General features: G+C 42.4%; 1 protein-coding gene across 3 annotated transcripts in view; it reads left to right on the forward strand.

Moving 5' to 3' along the window:
• ITPR1 (inositol 1,4,5-trisphosphate receptor type 1) overlaps positions 1-17,989 on the forward strand; it is a 244,452-nt gene that overhangs the window by 118,688 nt on the left and 107,775 nt on the right. For all 3 annotated transcript variants that reach the window (XM_024196743.2, XM_024196818.2, XM_026650249.2), the window contains exons 28-37: positions 39-176; positions 2,468-2,593; positions 2,946-3,146; positions 5,922-6,173; positions 6,937-7,062; positions 7,765-7,893; positions 12,750-12,870; positions 13,646-13,830; positions 16,715-16,863; positions 17,640-17,751. In XM_024196743.2, coding sequence (XP_024052511.1) covers positions 39-176; positions 2,468-2,593; positions 2,946-3,146; positions 5,922-6,173; positions 6,937-7,062; positions 7,765-7,893; positions 12,750-12,870; positions 13,646-13,830; positions 16,715-16,863; positions 17,640-17,751 — 1,539 coding nt within the window. The remainder of the gene's footprint in view (positions 1-38; positions 177-2,467; positions 2,594-2,945; positions 3,147-5,921; positions 6,174-6,936; positions 7,063-7,764; positions 7,894-12,749; positions 12,871-13,645; positions 13,831-16,714; positions 16,864-17,639; positions 17,752-17,989) is intronic.

A 17,989-nucleotide genomic window follows, 5' to 3' on the forward strand; every position in this document is an offset into this window, starting at 1 on the left:
AAAAAATTCCAAGTTCTAAAGCAAATTTCTTCTCCCAGATTTTGCTTCGGCTTAGCAAACTCTGTGTTCAGGAAAGTGCTTCGGTCAGGAAAAGCCGGAAACAGCAGCAGAGATTGCTGCGGAACATGGGAGCTCACACGGTGGTTTTGGAGCTGCTGCAGATTCCATATGAGAAGGTGGGTATTTCACACAACTATTTCCTTACTTTATAGTTTTGCTGACTAATATTAAGAGCTCCCTGAGATCTCCTTAAACTTTAGTTCTTTCAGTTACCTTTGGCATCAAAGAAGCTATTGTAAATATTCCTGCCTCTTTAGGAATAACTCATGGTTTATATAAGTATTTGGTTAAGTGTGAAACTTCTGATGACAACAGACAAGATTCTAAGCTAATTGCTGAAGCACCAACTTGGTCCATTGCAGTTAATCAGATCAAGAGCTTGTCTGTACTGGGGCACTCAAGAAAGTTCATTCAAACTAACTAAAGGTGTGAATTAAAAGTGGATTAGTTAAAATGCATTAAACCCTTGTGTGGACACACTCATTCAGAATTAAAGTGGTCTTAATTCAGTTTATCTTTAATTCTGAATGAGGGGTTAATGCAGTTTAACTAATTCACACCTTCAGTTAATTTGGCTTAATTTTCCTTAGTGTCCCCGGATAGCCAAGCCCTGAAGCTTTCACCTCATTGCCAAAACTAGGTATGTGTTTACTGTAGGATAACTAACATGCATTAGATTCCCACTGTCCCCCATAGTTTGCCAGAAGCTGGGAATAGGTGACAGGGGATGACTTGATGGTCATCGGTTATGTTCATTCCCTCGCATTGGCCACTGTCGGAAGACAGGATATGGGTTAGATGGACCTTTGGTCTGACCCAGTATGGCCGTTCTTATGTATAGTGTTGATCTCACCTAGCTACCTTGCAGTAAAATGACAGCAACTTCTCTCCAACAAGATTTACAGCAGAATAGCGAACAAAAAGTAGTTATCCCCTGGTAAAAAAACAAATACCTTTTTAGTAATAAAGGCATAGCCTCAGAATTGTAAACTATTCCCTAAGACAGTACAAATATTTTAAGCACACATGATAAATATCAGCTTTCTAGCGAAACAGTGACTGAGTATAGAGACAGCTTAGCCCTCAGGGAGTGCTCTGCACTATCAAGCAGGTGACTGGAGTTTTATTCACAGCGTTCTTAGCCTCCTTAATACTGTGACTTTCCATCACATGCAGCCACTCCACTCAACTGCTGGCTAGAATCTTTTTCCTGCCTCCCCCTGGTGACTGTAGGTATGACAGAAATTAATGCCATGGTTTTAGGCATTCTTGGTATTGGAGGATAGTAGGTTGCCAGAGAGTGAGGTGAATGGCCTCAGAGAGACGGGAGATATAGAACGGACGCGATCTTGAAAATCTTGCCCAGTTTGAAAACAGAACAGATTATCTAGTGTGAAGCCCCAAATTGGTTTGATTTGGAGGGGGTGTTGTTTTTTAACATTTTGCCTTGGAAAAATAAATTGAGCATTTACTGTGTTAATTGTGAAATATGCTGGAGAATGAAACACATAAGGGATGAAATCCCCTATACTCAGAAGCAGCATGAGCACTTGCATTGTAACTTTCCCTACTGTCATAGAACCATAGAAATGTACTAGTGCTCAACCTGGCTGTGGAAGTAAGTTGGTCTCCTTGGCCTCTCTGCTGAGCCTGCCAGTTATGCTGATTGGATTTTTGAGATGAACTGCAGCATGACCTCAAACCACAAACATTTCAATCAGGGCACTGACCAACTGTTGGGTGCCAAATGCTTTTATCAAAGAAATATGGCTCATTTTATTGCATTGACTATCTGTTACTCCCAGCTGAGATGCATTTATGTGTCAGTTAAGTCAGAGACATGGTTGCACCTTCTCAACTATTCTGCTGCTTGGACTTAAGTCACAGACATAAAGAGTACTTACTCCTGTGAATAGAAGCTGAATTTTGTTATTGCATCAATATCTTCCTATCTCTTCTTCACCATCATCTTCAAGCTCCTCAATACTGAATTCCATTGTAATGGACCTCATGGCAGTCTTCCTATGAAGTCCAAAGGTATGGGAAAGAACCTGATGTGTGGTTTGCCCTATGTACTAGGTATGTTTGGTTAACATTCAATGGGTTAAAGTGCATTATTGGCAAGCTTGAATGTTGCGTATTCAGATCTGAAAGACATAACTTATTTATATTGTGTTTTGTTCTCCACAACTTTTAAAATCATAAAGGGGGCCAAGTTCTTATCTGATATCAGTGGATTAATTTGGTTGGAGGTCTATAGTGGAGAGAGGTTTGTTTTTCTACTGAGAGAGATGTGACTCTGAAAATTCTGTGGAACAGGTGGTATTGTGCTCCACCCAAAGCTCACCTGAAAGTGAACTTTTAGGTTGTTTTTTAATCCCATCTTATTTGTGTCATGCAATCACAGGCAGAAGATACAAGGATGCAGGAGATAATGAAACTTGCACATGCGTTTTTACAGAATTTCTGTGCTGGGAACCAACAGAACCAAGCATTGCTGCACAAGCATATAAACCTGTTCCTTAACCCAGGGGTAAGAAGTGATTAACTTAATACCATGTTTTTTTGTAGTAAGAAAGTGGAACAACCTGACCTCTGTCATGGCCTCTGGGCCAGTTCTTATGCAAGACTAGTTAAATGGATAGCACTTTGTTCTCATTAATGTTGGCAGGAGCAGCATCTGGTTAGCGCACTCAGTTATATTGCAAGAGGTGGAGGTGGATGGAGAAGAGTATCCCTGATGGATACAAGTCTCTGTACTGAAATGTTGATTCCTCTGAGAAGTTCCTTCTTTGTATTGTCATGTTCCCTGCAAATTCATTGAAGTTGTCCTGACTTGTATGTGTGACTGTTTGTTTTTCTTTTCTTTTCTTCCCCCTCATTAGATCCTGGAGGCAGTAACAATGCAACATATTTTCATGAACAATTTCCAGCTTTGCAGTGAGATTAATGAGCGAGTCGTTCAGCACTTTGTCCACTGTATTGAAACTCATGGCAGAAATGTCCAGTACATAAAGTTCCTGCAGACAATTGTGAAGGCGGAAGGAAAGTTCATTAAGAAGTGCCAAGATATGGTTATGGCTGAGGTGAGAGATGCATATCTCTGTAAGCTCCTGGGCAAAAAACACAACTGGCATTCAGTAGAAAGTGACATATTTATCCTCTTGCTGGTGAGGATGCCGAGAAAGTGATGTTCTCAACTGGGACAATGTACAAGTGATGTGCGGCTATCACAGCGCACAAGGCTTTATTATGGGCTCAGGCTGCTTCATCATGCTCCTCACCCTTGGATGGGAAGGATGACATTTAGTGTATCTCAAAAGTTATCCTCCCTAGTGCCACAAAAAAAGTACACTTGTGCCACAGCCCTAGTCAAGCTCCCAGTTCTGCACACTCAACAGGCTGCTGTGTTTGCACCCTCAAGATGGGCCCATGTGCTTTTACATGTCCCTTGGTCTGGATAGGCTCCAGCATGGTCTCTGGCCACGGTCTCAATGCAAAACTTTTGGGCACAGAATTTTTATCTGAAAGAGGGACCCTGTAGCTCAGTTGCCCTAAGTCCCCAGGACCAGTGCTGACCCCCAAAACACTTCAGTAGCTTAAGTAAACTATTTCCCAGAATTCCCTCCTTCTGGGCACTCTGATTTATAGTTTATCCCTTTAGGGACACGTGATACTTGAAGCAAATAGAAATAGACTTTACAGAAGGATTTCTAAGGACAGTCACTCTTTACTTTAGAGGGCACGACATATACAGACATCTTCAAGAAACACTTAGATGATATTCCCTGCTTCAGTTACGTCACCACTCCTGAGTCTTCTTTGGGATTTGGGTCCACGTCCTTTCAGGGTTCTAAGTCCCTCTGCTGGGCTGGACTTCTGCAGCTTATGGCTGCGTCTGTGAATCGTTGATTCTCTCTGACTTGTGCAATCAGCTTCCTTCAGCTTTGTCTGGTCCCACAATCCATAGGTCCCATCTCCTTCCTAAAGCCTGTCCCTTTTTGTTCCCCTCTCTCTGAGTCCCTCTGTGTTTTGAAAGGGCTGTACCAACACCTCTGTCTCTTTGTTCCCCTTTTAGGGGAATTCCGTTGCTCCTCTTCTCATTCCCTACAGCCAAGCTGGGTTGAACTGGGTCTCCTAGGGCTCAGCCATCCCACTGTTTGAAGGTGTTCCCATTTGAATGAGAGCCATTCAGGTTAATAATTCTCCATTGTCCCTGGTTTGGGAGAGACAGGTTACCAGCCCTGATGGGAGAGTCCACGTACACTGAGGCATTCAGTGATGCAGCAAATTCATAAAACCAAACGGAATTAATAAGTCGTACATAGATTCCCCAACCTGTCACAAATGGGTTTGAGTCAAGGGAAGGACTGTCTTTCTCCAGTAAAATCACTTCAAGAAAATGGGTGGCGGAGGGGAGGAAAATCCTTCCCTTTTGTTAAACTTTTCCCGTTCAGCCTGATGTGGGACTTACTCAGATAGGGAGTCTCTTCTGGCCTTAACCAGCTGAAAGGGTTGGCGCCTCGATGGGTGTTTAAAGTAGGAGAAGATTGTGTGTCCACAGCAATTTGTTAGGGCCATAGTGAACTCAGGGAGGTGGGAGGGAAGGGTGAGGAGGTGTGAGAAATGATGGAACAAATTGCCTTTAATTTCGGTTGCAAAGGATCCATCTGTTCAAAAGTGCATTTGCCTATTTGATAATAGGATGTTAATTAGCCGCCTCCTCCTCTGGAGGAGCCTTGGGATCCGAAGTGTGGGGTGTTTTGTTTTGTTTTAAGCTTCTGGCCTTAATGCATCAATTTCACTGGGACTTTTGACTCTGGATGTTGTTCCACATGCTGTAATTAAACTTAAAGCAGAGTGTCAGCTGTGCAGTGTGGACTTAGTCCTGTGAAGTGCTGAGCAACCCTCTTTCCTGTTGAAGTCAGTGAGCTGAGGGAGCTCTGCCCGTTGCGGAGTCCAGCCCTGTGAAGTATGGCTTTGCATGTGAGTTTTGCTCTGTGCATTGTGTTTGTGATAGGCGCCTGGATGTGTCTGAAATCTGTAGGGCAGATTTTTAACAGTGCTCAGCAGCTCCCTTTCTTTTCGGTTGCTATCCATCCTACTGTTCTCGATAGAGGCTGGTGGAGTGCTGAGCTGTTCTGAAAATGTGCCTCCCCGCTCCTCCTGAAGTAATGTAATGTTGATGAAGTCTGCCTCGTGGGACTTAATCATGCCTCTATCTGCTTGTTGAAAATCATTGTGTAAGGAATGGGGAATTACCCAGCCTTGAGGTCCTACCACCCAGAGGTCTCGAAGGACTTTGCTCTGAACAGAATCATGTGCCCCAAGCTAACACTACAGACAGATCAGCTGAGGCAATCTTCATGACATAACTACAGAAAAGTCAGAAGCTTCTTGAAAGAACTTTTATCTAACTGATGAGGAGCCCGTTGAACTGACATTGATGTTAAAGATTTTAAAAGTGATAGAGTTCTAGGGCATAACATACTTAGAACAGAGGACTAGGGGAAGATGTCATACTTCAGAGAGATCATTTATAACTATGGAAAGAGAGTGCAAGGTACAGAGCCTCAGATGGATCTGGCGGGCTGCAGTTTTATTGAACTCACAAGTAATTGCAAAAGGGCGTAACATTCCAGTACACAGATAATATATAGCTTTAGATTAAAGGGGGGACCCTTCAGCCTGTTAGTGAAATGTTTAGAGGATGAGGTTTGAGGTCCTCTGAAGAAAAGGGCTGGGTAAGTGGAAGGTACACATGCATGTGTGTGTACTAGAAATGGTCTGATTCCGGTAGAATCTCTTAAGTGGAGACATAACAGAATGGAACCCAAAAGAAAGCTGTTCTTTTTTTATAGCTAGTCAATGCGGGAGAAGACGTCCTTGTGTTCTACAACGACAGAGCATCTTTCCAGACCTTGGTTCAAATGATGAGATCGGAGCGGGACAGGATGGATGAAAACAGCCCTCTGATGTACCATATCCATTTAGTAGAACTGCTTGCTGTATGCACAGAGGGCAAAAATGTCTACACAGAAATCAAGTGCAACTCCCTCCTCCCATTAGATGACATAGTTAGAGTAGTAACTCATGAGGATTGCATACCTGAGGTGAGGTCTGATATTAAACATTGCCTACCTGCATGTGTAATGTATTAAAGTTAGTGGAGTGAGGTTTGTTTTTAATCACTCTGTTTTGGCCTGGAAAGAATGGCCTGTTTTGGCCTGGAAAGAATGGCCTGTGGGTAAGCAACAAGACTATGGGGAGGAGGATTTGGGGAGGAGGATTTGCGGGGGAGGGATAGCTCAGTGGTTTGAGCATTGGCCTGCTAGACCCAGGGTTGTGAGTTCAATCCTTGAGGAGGCCACTTAGGGATCTGGGGCTAAAACCAGTACTTGGTCCTGCTAGTGAAGGCAGGGGGCTGGACTCAATGACCTTTCAAGGTCTCTTCCAGTTCTAGGAGATAGGATATCTCCATTAATCTTCATCTTCTATGAGCTGGAAGAAGTGTGTGTGTGTAAATCCCCCCCCCCCCCATCCTCATTTTTAAAATGGGGATGGTTACTCCCCAGGAGTGTTTGAGCCTGAGCACATTGATATATGTAAGGTACGTTGCCAATCTTGAATAGAAGTGCAAATTATTAACATTATGCTGAATTGTGGCTGCAGTATTTCTGGCTTTTTCCTTTTCATTGCAGATGTCTTGCTATTTATGGGATTCGATTTCACCAATATTTAAATAAAAACAATAGTTTCTGTAAATTCAGCTACAAATTTTTAAAGCAGTTTTAATGTGATGACCTTGCATTGACTAAAAATGCCCATTTAGTTTTTTTTTTTTTTAATTAACCATTTTGATTTCTCCATTTGTAGGTTAAAATTGCCTATATCAACTTCCTAAATCATTGCTATGTGGACACAGAAGTGGAAATGAAAGAGATTTACACCAGTAATCACATGTGGAAACTGTTTGAGAACTTCCTGGTTGACATCTGTCGGGTAAGGATTTCTATACCTATACCTAAATCTAAAAGAGCAAACGGACGTAGTTGTGGTGAGCATTAGCAGAGGTTTGGAACAGTGTATCTTAAAGCACAAGTCAGGAAGCTCTTTACTGGCTCCTCTCATTTCAAATTTATATTTGCCTGCTTTTTCATTTAGGTGATTGTGGACTTTTAGTTATGTTCCATGGAACATGTTGATCTTCTTTTTTTCCCCCCCCCCCCTTAAAATAAAACAAACAAACAAAATCCCTTGTGCAGCGTATGTCTTTTTCTATTCTGCCACTGGCTTGTTCACTCTGGCCAGGTCATGTGGATCCTTCCCCAACCGTATTTGATATATTTTAGCAGGTTTAGAGCAATTTTCCTGCACTTGGCATTTATTTTTCCAAATGGCTTTGTGCCTGGGATACCAAGTAGTTCCCCATAGGAAAACATTGCATCTCATTCCTACCTATAATACTGCATTCTTTGCTCTGAGGTATCCAATTTTTCCTCTCCTATATATACTATATGATGCACATTAAAAATGACAGTATAAGGCTTTTGGCTTTGTGTGTCCTAGCTATATGAGTAATTTTGGTTTACACAGAATACTGTGGGGGATAGTCCATTCAGAACTAATGCTCCAAATCACAGCAATTAAATGTTCATATTTATCAGTTTAAGATGTGTTCTAAAAGAAATAATTATTTTGTAGACATGTAACAACACCAGTGACCGAAAGCACGCTGACTCCATCCTGGAGAAATATGTCACAGAAATCGTGATGAGTATAGTCACCACCTTCTTCAGCTCCCCATTCTCTGATCAGAGCACCACTCTGCAGGTAGGAGACAGTACCACAGGTTAAGGAAATAAGCTGCTTTATTCATGAAACCACAGTAATCCGACAGGATAAAAAGAAACAAGTCAGAGGTGGGAGGTTGGGCGGGGAGGGTAAGAGAGAGAGAATAAATATTCAGAATAGCACAGAAGTATAAATATTTCCTCCTAGTACATTACAGTTGAACACTCCCTTTCCTGTAGAAGGGACTCCGTGCTCTACTACATGTACAGAATTCTTTTCAACAGGTTCTATAGAAGCTTAATTGTAAAATGACACTAACTGGATGATATTGGTGCTCAGTGCTGTTCCTGTCTCTCCAAGTTCGGCTTTCTTAAGGGAAATGATAAACAGCATTGCTGTGGCTCTGGCAGAGTGTAGCTACGCTGCAAGTAGAGAGATGGTGGCGGGGGTTGGGGGTTGGTTCATGAAGACACCTACTGCATATACTACTAAGTATAAGATGAGACAACAGATGGAGAAAGACATAGTACAAGGGAACAATCAGATAGCATTGGTCAGATGATAGCCCGTGGTCTCAACACAACAGCACCCTAACCATTGTCTAGTATTTTGCAAGCATCACAGTAAAAGAGTTCTGACAAGGGCGTTGAAAGGTACAATGAGGAGGCTTTGTAGGTGTTTATGGGAGAAAGCACAAAGGTGCAGGTCTGAAACTTTAATAGGTGGATGATAAAAGCCGGCATCATGGGCCAATTGGATTCAAACCTTGCTTCAGACAAACTGCATTTTAAGGACACTTTGCTTTCATTTCTCTAAAACGAATCACACATTTTAAAAATGCTGCCACCTCTTTTCTTTTGTCATCCCGATTAAATCTCTGGACCTGTGTGAACTTGGGGAAAGTTGGAGCATGAGACTCAATGCATTTGTAAAGTGAAAAGGAGATGGCTGTTCTCCTCTTCCATTCCCAGGTTCTCCCAATCTCTTCCTTACAGGACACGAGGCAAGAGTAGCATGACAACAGCACTAACAGCAGTGCCAAGACGCCTGCCAGGATAATACCTGGATCACTGCTGCAGTGACACCGTGATAGTGGAGGCAGCCTCTTAAATAATAATAATTCTTTATGAAAGTTTTAAATAGCCTTTTGGGTACGTGTGGGAGGGATGGTCAGGGGTCTGAATGTGTCGTCAGGAGCTTGGATATGATTTTCATTGAAACCTGGTGCAAACTCAGGTAAGCAGGAAAAACAATTGTGTGTAATTGAACACAACTGGCAGCAGGTTAAGAAGCAGCTGATTTCCAACTGTGGCAATAAAGGGCATCTGGAAATTTGCCTTTTCAGCCCCTCTTCAGGGAACTTATACTAACCATTGTGGTGTGCTAACTGGCTTGCTATAGCATGTCCCACTCCAAGGAAAGTTTATGTAAAACAGCCCGCAGCCTGACCTTGCAATCGGTAAAGAATTAAAATTCTGAGCAGTTCAATTGGTTCCCCCTTTTCCCTGAGCAGTAGCCCTCACACACTTCTGGGTTAGATCAGCTCTATTCACATTTCTCTCATTAGGAGGGAGCCTGCCCTCCTTGAGTCTGGAAGAAAGACCAGTTGTGGACCTGAGTCTATATTAAACAATGGACTTGCTCCTGTAATGCTTACTGAGGCAAGCAATCCTTATTCAGGCAAGTAAGTAGTCATACTGAGGATACTCTCATGAGTTAAAGGGCTTGAAGGATCAGTTCAGATAGGGCGAACTTGCCATCTGTGTGTATTGCCTAGGAGGTAACTGTGGCAGCTATCTGCACTGTAAGTGGCCTGATTAGGGGCCTGAACCTTAACCCGCACAAGCACAGGATTGAGTAATCAGCTGTAAACGCTAATGTTCACTGCCTAATACTGTTTGATCTGCTTCTCGTGTGACTTTGAAGTGAAAGTTGTTAGTTTAATACCAGTTTGCATGCAAATTTGTCAAAACGTATTGTGCAAAATAAAAGTCATGACTAATTTACCCTGTCTTGAATGGCTCTGTCCTTTGCCCTGTCTTCAGTTCCTTCTGTACCTTATCACTGTGTGACCTCAGTGCTTGTCATGCCTGTAATTGCCCTCTCTGTGCCAGCAACTTTTAAATCTACTTCTTTACCTCAAGACTTTACCTATCTGCTAATTCATGCATCTGCAGTTCTCCTTCCAGCATCTCAAAGTCTGTCTAAACATAGCGAGACAAAGCATCTCATTTCATCCTCCCTTCTCCATCATGGGGGTGATGGTTCCACAATCCTCTGGGTTGTCCTAGACTCCTCTCTCCTCAGCCCCTCACATCCACTCTGTTGCCAGATCTTTCTTCCTCTGCCTCATCTCCACTATCTGTCTGTTCCGTCTGTTGAAACCCTTGTCCATATCCTCGGACTCTTCCACCTTAAGTAACTTGTAGCCTCTCTTTGGCTGACCTAATTCCTGCTTTGCACCCCTCCAGCCTATGCAAATTGCTGTTGTGAAAATGATTCAAGTCTCTGATGGCATGTGCACCCCTCCTCCCCGCCTCCCCCCCAAAACCCAACCGCTACCCTCTTCCCGCCTTTACATCTCTTGCATCAAACTCAGGTTTTGTCTTCACTTTCAGTGCTCTACAGAACTCTGTGGCTTCCTACATCTAATCTCCCACCGCTACCCCTCTGAGGCCCATATGCCTTGCCTTGCTTCTCCACTCTGTTCTGTGTTCTCCCCCTAATGTCTCCATGCTTTCTCCTACACTTGCACTGTGTAAACTTCAGCCCACTCCTTCCCTGATGTCCTCTCCTCCTGTGTCATGACTTACATTGTACTTCCCCTGGGGCAGGTCCCTGCCTTGTGTGACCATGTACATAATACAAAATTAGATTAATAGATTCCAAGGCCAAAAGGGACCATTGTGATCATCTAGACTGACCTGCTGTGTAACACAGCCCATAGAACTTCCCTCCCCCTAAAACTCCTAGACCATGGGTAGGCAACCTATGGCACGCGAGCTGATTTCAGTGGCACTCACACTGCCCGGGTCCTGGTCACCGGTCTGGGGGGCTCTGCATTTTAATTTAATTTTAAATGAAGCTTCTTAAACATTTTAAAAACCTTATTTACTTTACAGACAACAATAGTTTAGTTATATATTATAGACGTAGAGAAAGAGACCTTCTAAAAACGTTAAAATGTATTACTGGCACGCAAAACCTTAAATCAGAGTGAATAAATGAAGATTCAGCACACCACTTCTGAAAGGTTGCCGCCCCCTGTCCTAGACTCTATCTTTTAGAAAAACATCCAATCGTGATTTAAAAATTGCCAGTGGTGGTGAATCCACCATGCCTCTTGGTAAATTGTTCCAATGGTTAATAACTCTCTCAGTTAAAATTTTTGTCTTTTTTTCCAGTCTGAATTTCTCTAGCATCAACTTGTATCAAATATTTGTTCCCCATCTAGGTCCTTACAGACTAATCAAGTCACCCCTTAATCTTAGGGTAATGTACAGATTCCTTTCCAAACAAAAACTTCCCAAATAACTGCCTCTTCACTGTATTTATCTTGGCTTTCTTCCCTCCTATGGGCACTACTGACCCAAACCTTATTTTACAAAGTTTAGAGTGGTTTTGATTTATTGACCTCATTTAAGCAAGTGGAACATCGCTGAAGTTTTCAGACCGCTAAATCTTTAAACATGTTCTATAAGGAATGTGTGAGTGGCTAGAGTCCAGAAACATAGGTAGTTTCAATGTATTTAGACCAGAGTCTGCAATATTTTGACATTTGGCTGTGTTGCTGGAAAGGCTGATGGGCATTTGCTATTGTGCTACTCTAAGTAAACTCTGTTCCCCTTTGCCAACACATGGAGTTATTTCACAATTTGAGGAAAAAATATTAAGGAAAAAATATTTCCTTTTCTCTAATTCCAGCTTTTTTTTTTTTATAACAGACATCAGTCTTGACAAGACTAACAGAGGTATTTTCCAGTAGTTCCTAAAACTGTGGGCTTTGCACTGAGGTGTGGTTGACTTAAACTAAGCATTATGTACCGAATAGAAACAGACACATGGGTGTTGCCTCTCACTATAGGCAGGCTTTTTAGTGTTGAAACAAGTTTGTCAGGACAGTTTTAAAAAAAATACTGTCAATCCACAGTTTAAAAAAAATAAATACTTACACTTAAAAACTGCTTACATAAAGCAAAACAATGATTTGGTTTTGAAACTGTTTGGATGTATTTGCAGAGATAGCAGAGTACTCATGTGTGAGTATTTTGCCTCTTTGAGGTGGGGATGTTGGCTTATCTATAGTGGAAAATCTTGCAAAGGGCCATATAGTTGACTTTTTTGACTCATCCATGGCAGCTGCAGCATTTATAAACGAACTGTGACCCATGTTCAAAATTACAGCTGTTCAAAACCCGTATCTGTAAATTAGAAGCCAACAAACTTCAGAAAAGGACCAGTTGATAATTATGGAGCTGAGTTGTAGTTTAGCGAGAGCCAAGCCCCATTTTCCTATTGAGTGCTGAGCCACCCTCTGGTCAATCCCAAATGAGCAATCTCTGTATTTTAGGCTGCTGAAAACCCTCCCTCATACAAACTAAAGATTACTGCCTATTTCCTATGCTTAGTGATAGTGCATTTAGTGGGACTTCATGCCCTAGGAGCCGTCTAGTTGACACTTCCCTATCTGCCCTGATACTCCCTCTTCTGTTAAACTGCTGCTTGTGTAGTAGACGTGCTGCCCAGAATATAAATGTTGCCTTACAAGTGGATGTGGACTGGTAACATGCTGTCGGTCTGCAAAGAATAATGGCTGATGTAGTATCGAAGTAGCAGACAACCTAATCTCAAACATGGGATGATGTTTTTGATCTGGTTCTTTTCATGTGTTCTAGACTCGCCAGCCTGTCTTTGTACAACTGTTGCAAGGAGTGTTCAGGGTATACCACTGCAACTGGCTAATGCCAAGCCAAAAAGCGTCGGTGGAGAGCTGCATTAGGGTGCTCTCTGATGTAGGTAAGAAGTTAGATTTAACATGCACAAAATACTTCCGTCCAATGTTTCACCCTTATATCCCAAAAGCAAGATGTATTCTACCTCCAGCCGATGGTGGGATGTAGCTAACTCAGAGCTAAGGCATGGAGCAAATCGAGCATGTCCTTCGTAGCTAAAGTCTGTTCCGTGGTTGCACAACAAATGTTTTCCATGTAAATGTGCGGTGAAACTGTAAACTGTTTGATTAACTAGGGGCAGAAGTTCTGAAAGTACATCTTGGCATCTGAAACGATGGGTTTTTACTGACCTAAATTCACTCTGTGGTTTCTGTTGAATGACGGTCATACTCCAATTTTAAACAATGAACTGCTGATTTGTGCTGTTAGATGGCTGCCGCGTTCCTTCCCAGAAGTTGCTGCATATTGGTTGCAAGGACAGTAAGCCTTGTGGACATAAGACACAGGGCCAAATTGTTCCATAAGATGGATGTGCACATCCTATTAACCTTAATGGGAGTTATGAAGGTGTATGTGAGGGCATGGTCTTGTTCATACATTGTGAAGTTAGGAAAAAGCTTTGAATATGAAAAAGGCTGTATTAAACTTAAGGTATTATGACTGCCCCAAGGGCGTCAGATTCATTACACTGTGGATTGAAAACAGCATCATACAAAATGTATTTAAAATATACAGAAAAGAGTATGAAAGAAGCACAGCTTGGGATCCCCCCTTGTTCCTTTATTGATTGCATGTAGGGGCTAAAGGAGTCCATTCTTATTACCTTTTGTCTGTTGCAGCGAAAAGTCGAGCAATTGCAATACCTGTGGATTTGGACAGCCAGGTCAACAACCTCTTCCTAAAATCACACAACATAGTACAGAAAACTGCAATGAACTGGAGAATGACTGCAAGGAATGCTGCCCGTAGAGACTCAGTGCTAGCTGCTTCCAGAGACTATCGAAACATCATTGAAAGATTGCAGGTGAATACAGAGTGCTGCATTAACAACTTACTTCTGCCATCTTAGTAGCCACATATTTGCATGTCGGCACAAAAAGGCAAACTTACTACTTCAGTTTGGGAGTTCTGAGTCAAAGTAAAAATGCCACATGTGATAACCACAGCCAAAGCTAATGTAATACTGTATGTAAAATCAAATGTTAACCATTTATTGAAACAGGTAATGGAACATGCACACAAGGTTGCCCAGAGGATTCAGGGGGCCTGGGGCAAAGCGGGGGAGCTGCGGTGCTTGTACTCACCCGGCGGCGGTCCTGGTCTTCGGCGGCATTTCGGCGGCGGGGGGCCCTTCGGTCGCTCCGGGTCTTCGGCAGCACTGAAGGACCCGCCGCTGAAGGGCCCCCATGCTGCCGAAATGCCGCCGAAGACCCAGGCCAGGGCTCGCGGGGCCCGGGGCCTGGGGCAAATTGCCCCACTTGTCCCTTTCTCTGGGCGACCCTGCATGCACAGCTAAAGCTTGTGGCAGTTTTATGGCCCTTGGAGAAGAAGTTACTTCAAAACACGTTTGTCCAGTTCTGTGGTTCTCCCAACATTTTCATTCTGCCAGTACCAGTGGTTTCATTTCAACTGCTCCTTGAGAGAGAGAGAGGGATCCTCTAATTTGTTGCTTACTTCCAAGTCCCTCCAGTACTTCACTACTTGGTTATCAAAACATTTAATGTGATAAAAGGCTCCATAGACCACAGTCTGGGAATTGTTGTAAAGGTTACTGTTTGTTTGATAGATTGACTCTTAATGACCCAAAGTTGTTGCTTCCTCAAATGAACAAAATAATCTGTCTGAAATGATACTACTTGTACAATTTCATACTGATTTCTACTCAAAAGAAAATTTAAACAATACACTCTGACTACTTGTGATGCTGGCAGACCAGGTCAGGTCAGGGTTTATACTGGAAATACGTTAATTACGTCTTTATTCGGTACTAATATCAAGACCTGAGGATGATTAAATATTCAGTAATAAGGCACTTTACTTTTTATACTGAATAAAATTCAGTGCTTTAGATTATATCTTTATCTGTAAAGATTGGTTCTGTGGGGGAAAATGTTTTCCTGGTGTGCAGTCTTGATTTAAATTGCTTGTGCCTAAATTGGATCTAAGTCAAAATACTGTCCAATAAAGGTAGTCTAATTCCTGTAGTCCCCTACTCTTCATCTGTTTTCTGTCCACTTAGGCATGTCAATTTGACTAAACATCCTCTCAGTAACTTTTTCTGCAGTTCTGTAACTTCTGCTCAATGAAATTGGGGTGAATCTCTCTAGAATATATTTTCTGCAGAATATTCATTTGTAAGAATGGATGAAAAGGGGGGGAAATTATGATTTTGTTTTTTTGCCTGATTTCAACCAGTTGTATTAATTTGTTGGTCCAAATAATTATGAAGCGTAGTGTTTTCTGATCATTATTGCAGAAATTTGCAGTATAACAGAGAATCTGCATTTTCATTGGCTTTTTACTCCTTATAGGCAAGAGCCACCAACAGAAATGGGAAAATACCAAGTAATCTCAGGAGTCGCTGAAAATGATGGCACTAGTTGTAACATTCAGTGGCCAATCAAATGGAGATCTTGTTAGGCAAATGCTAATGTTTAGTAATCTGGTGGGATTTTTAAACAGGGACGTACATCTTCACTAGTCTGTCAAAACATTTCAGATTTGAGTATAACTTCTGAATGTTGTTTTCTAGGATACAGTTGTGACAGTTTCATGGAAATTGCACCTGTATCTCTCCTCCCCCCCCCCCCCCATGGTCCACTCCAGGAGTGCGCAGTCAGATTTCACGGTCTCCAGCCATCACCTGCCTCTGAGTAGGGATCCTTGACCCACTTTCTTTGGGCCAGGGTTTGAAGGTACCACCGTCCCTTGCCTTAGACAGACTGGTTTGTTGGGGGATATCACATTGTAATAGCAAGCACTGTGTTGTTTTCTGTCAGAGGGCTATGCACAGCATATTGCTGTCAGGTTACAAGTTACTATATTACCCTCTCTAAGCTTTATTCTTACAGAAAAAAGCATTACAGAGAAAACAGAGTAAAAACAATAAACAGATTTAAACATACACTAAACATTCCAGGAGTCACTCATCAGTCTTACTGAGACCCTAATAGGCTGAAATCTTTCCAACCCTTCTTCAAGGATTGGGGTTCCTCTTGGACAGAAGGTTCTGTCCATTTGCTGCATCCGAATGAAGGCCCTGAGTCCCTTTTAAGCCCAGCCTTTTTTATATCCAAAGCCATTTCTTTATGTATTGGTCTCTGGGAACGTAGTTTGAACCAGTATATGCAAGCCTTCCTGGGGCTGATGTCTCTCCTGGAGATGTTTACAACCTAAGGGCTGGTCTACACTGGGGGAGGGAGGGATCGATCTAAGATACGCAACTTCAGCTACGTGAATAGCGTAGCTGAAGTTGACGTATCTCAGATCGATTTACCTCGGGTCCTCACGGCGCGGGATCGACGGTTGCGGCTCCCCTGTCGACTCCGCTACCGCCTCTCACTCTGGTGGAGTTGCGGAGTCGACGGGGAGTGCATTCGGGGATTGATTTATCGCGTCTAGATGAGATGCGATAAATCGATCCCCGATAGATCGATTACTACCCGCCGATCCGGCGGGTAGTGAAGATGTACCCTAAGTGACTCACTTTAATCACTGCATCTCCCCCTCCCCCCCCCCCCCCCCCCCACTGTTTTTGGTTCTTGGAGGAGCTGTGATACTCCTTCCCTCTGGAGTTGTATACAGTCCCTGGCACGCAGTGATACATAAACCATTCATAAACTTTATAAAATATGGTCCCCAAAGATATTGCTTGGGATTGACAAAACCTGAATGTTGTTGTTTCCTAGGATATAGTATCCGCATTGGAAGATCGCTTACGCCCCCTAGTGCAGGCTGAATTGTCAGTGCTGGTAGATGTTCTTCATAGGCCAGAGCTGCTCTTCCCAGAGAACACAGATGCAAGGAGAAAATGTGAAAGTGGAGGCTTCATTTGCAAGTAAGTTGTTTCCTTATGCTCTGTGCAAGAGTGCTTTCCTTGCAGAGCAGTCCCCTGTGTTGTGTTGTATTAAACACGACTTGTCTTCAGGAAAATAAACTCATTTGTCTTCAGGAAGGAGTTGACAACAGCTGTCCATATTGGTCAATCTGTCCTTGCAGGTGAAGCTTGCAAATTCTGGAGCAATGTATGGCCGTGGTGTACTGTAATACAAATGACTACACACATTTTTAGAGTTATTCCTTATTAGTGAGATTGGGGCCAGTTGACTCTAGTCCCAAGAGTGTGTCGACAAAACACTTGCCTTTATCCCTCTTACCACTGGGGTAGTGAGTCAAAGTCGAAGTCTGTGTCATCGTATGGTTTCCAGTTGCCTTATCCAAGGTCCACGTTCTTTTTTTCTTTAATGAGGAAATAGATGCAGTATTTAGTGTCTTGTTAATGTTACTGGTTTTTCATAGTGGACATTTTTAATTTCCCCCTCTCCTATATAATTCCTTGATCCCTATATATAGATTTATTTTTGCCTGGCTGTTGTTCAGGTGGGAATGCTTGAGTTCCCTTCATAGCTTCACTGGTATTCATGATAACTCAGCAAGTGTTACTATTAAGGGGGTACTCGCCAGCTTACTATATACTGGTCCTTAACAAAACCACATTTTAATTAACTTCATGGTTGTAGCTTTGACCATTGAGATAAGAGAGCCACAAATGCATGTCCTAATTTTTAGAAAATTTAGTACTAAAACAAACTATGATCAATTGGTTGTTTTCAGGTTAATAAAACACACTAAACAGCTGCTGGAGGAGAATGAGGAGAAACTATGTATTAAAGTATTACAGACACTCAGGGAAATGATGACCAAAGATAGAGGCTATGGAGAGAAGGTACTTAATTTACAGTTTATCATTTTGCTTTTGTTCAACACTGTCTTTACTATTCAGAGAGAGAAAATACAGTACTAAGCCTTTAAATTTGTATTTATACCTCGGGTTAAGGATAAAACCTTTCTAGTCAACTAATTGCTTTCAAGATCATGACATTAAATTGGAAGTTAGTTAATTACTCTGGCTTCTTATTTTAGAATATCAGGTTTGTCTAATTTCTGCAATAGTTTGCATCCTG

The sequence above is a fragment of the Terrapene carolina genome, unplaced genomic scaffold (assembly GCF_002925995.2).
Source record: "Terrapene carolina triunguis isolate 2854851 unplaced genomic scaffold, T_m_triunguis-2.0 Scaffold89, whole genome shotgun sequence".
Classification (NCBI taxonomy): Eukaryota; Metazoa; Chordata; order Testudines; family Emydidae; genus Terrapene; species Terrapene triunguis.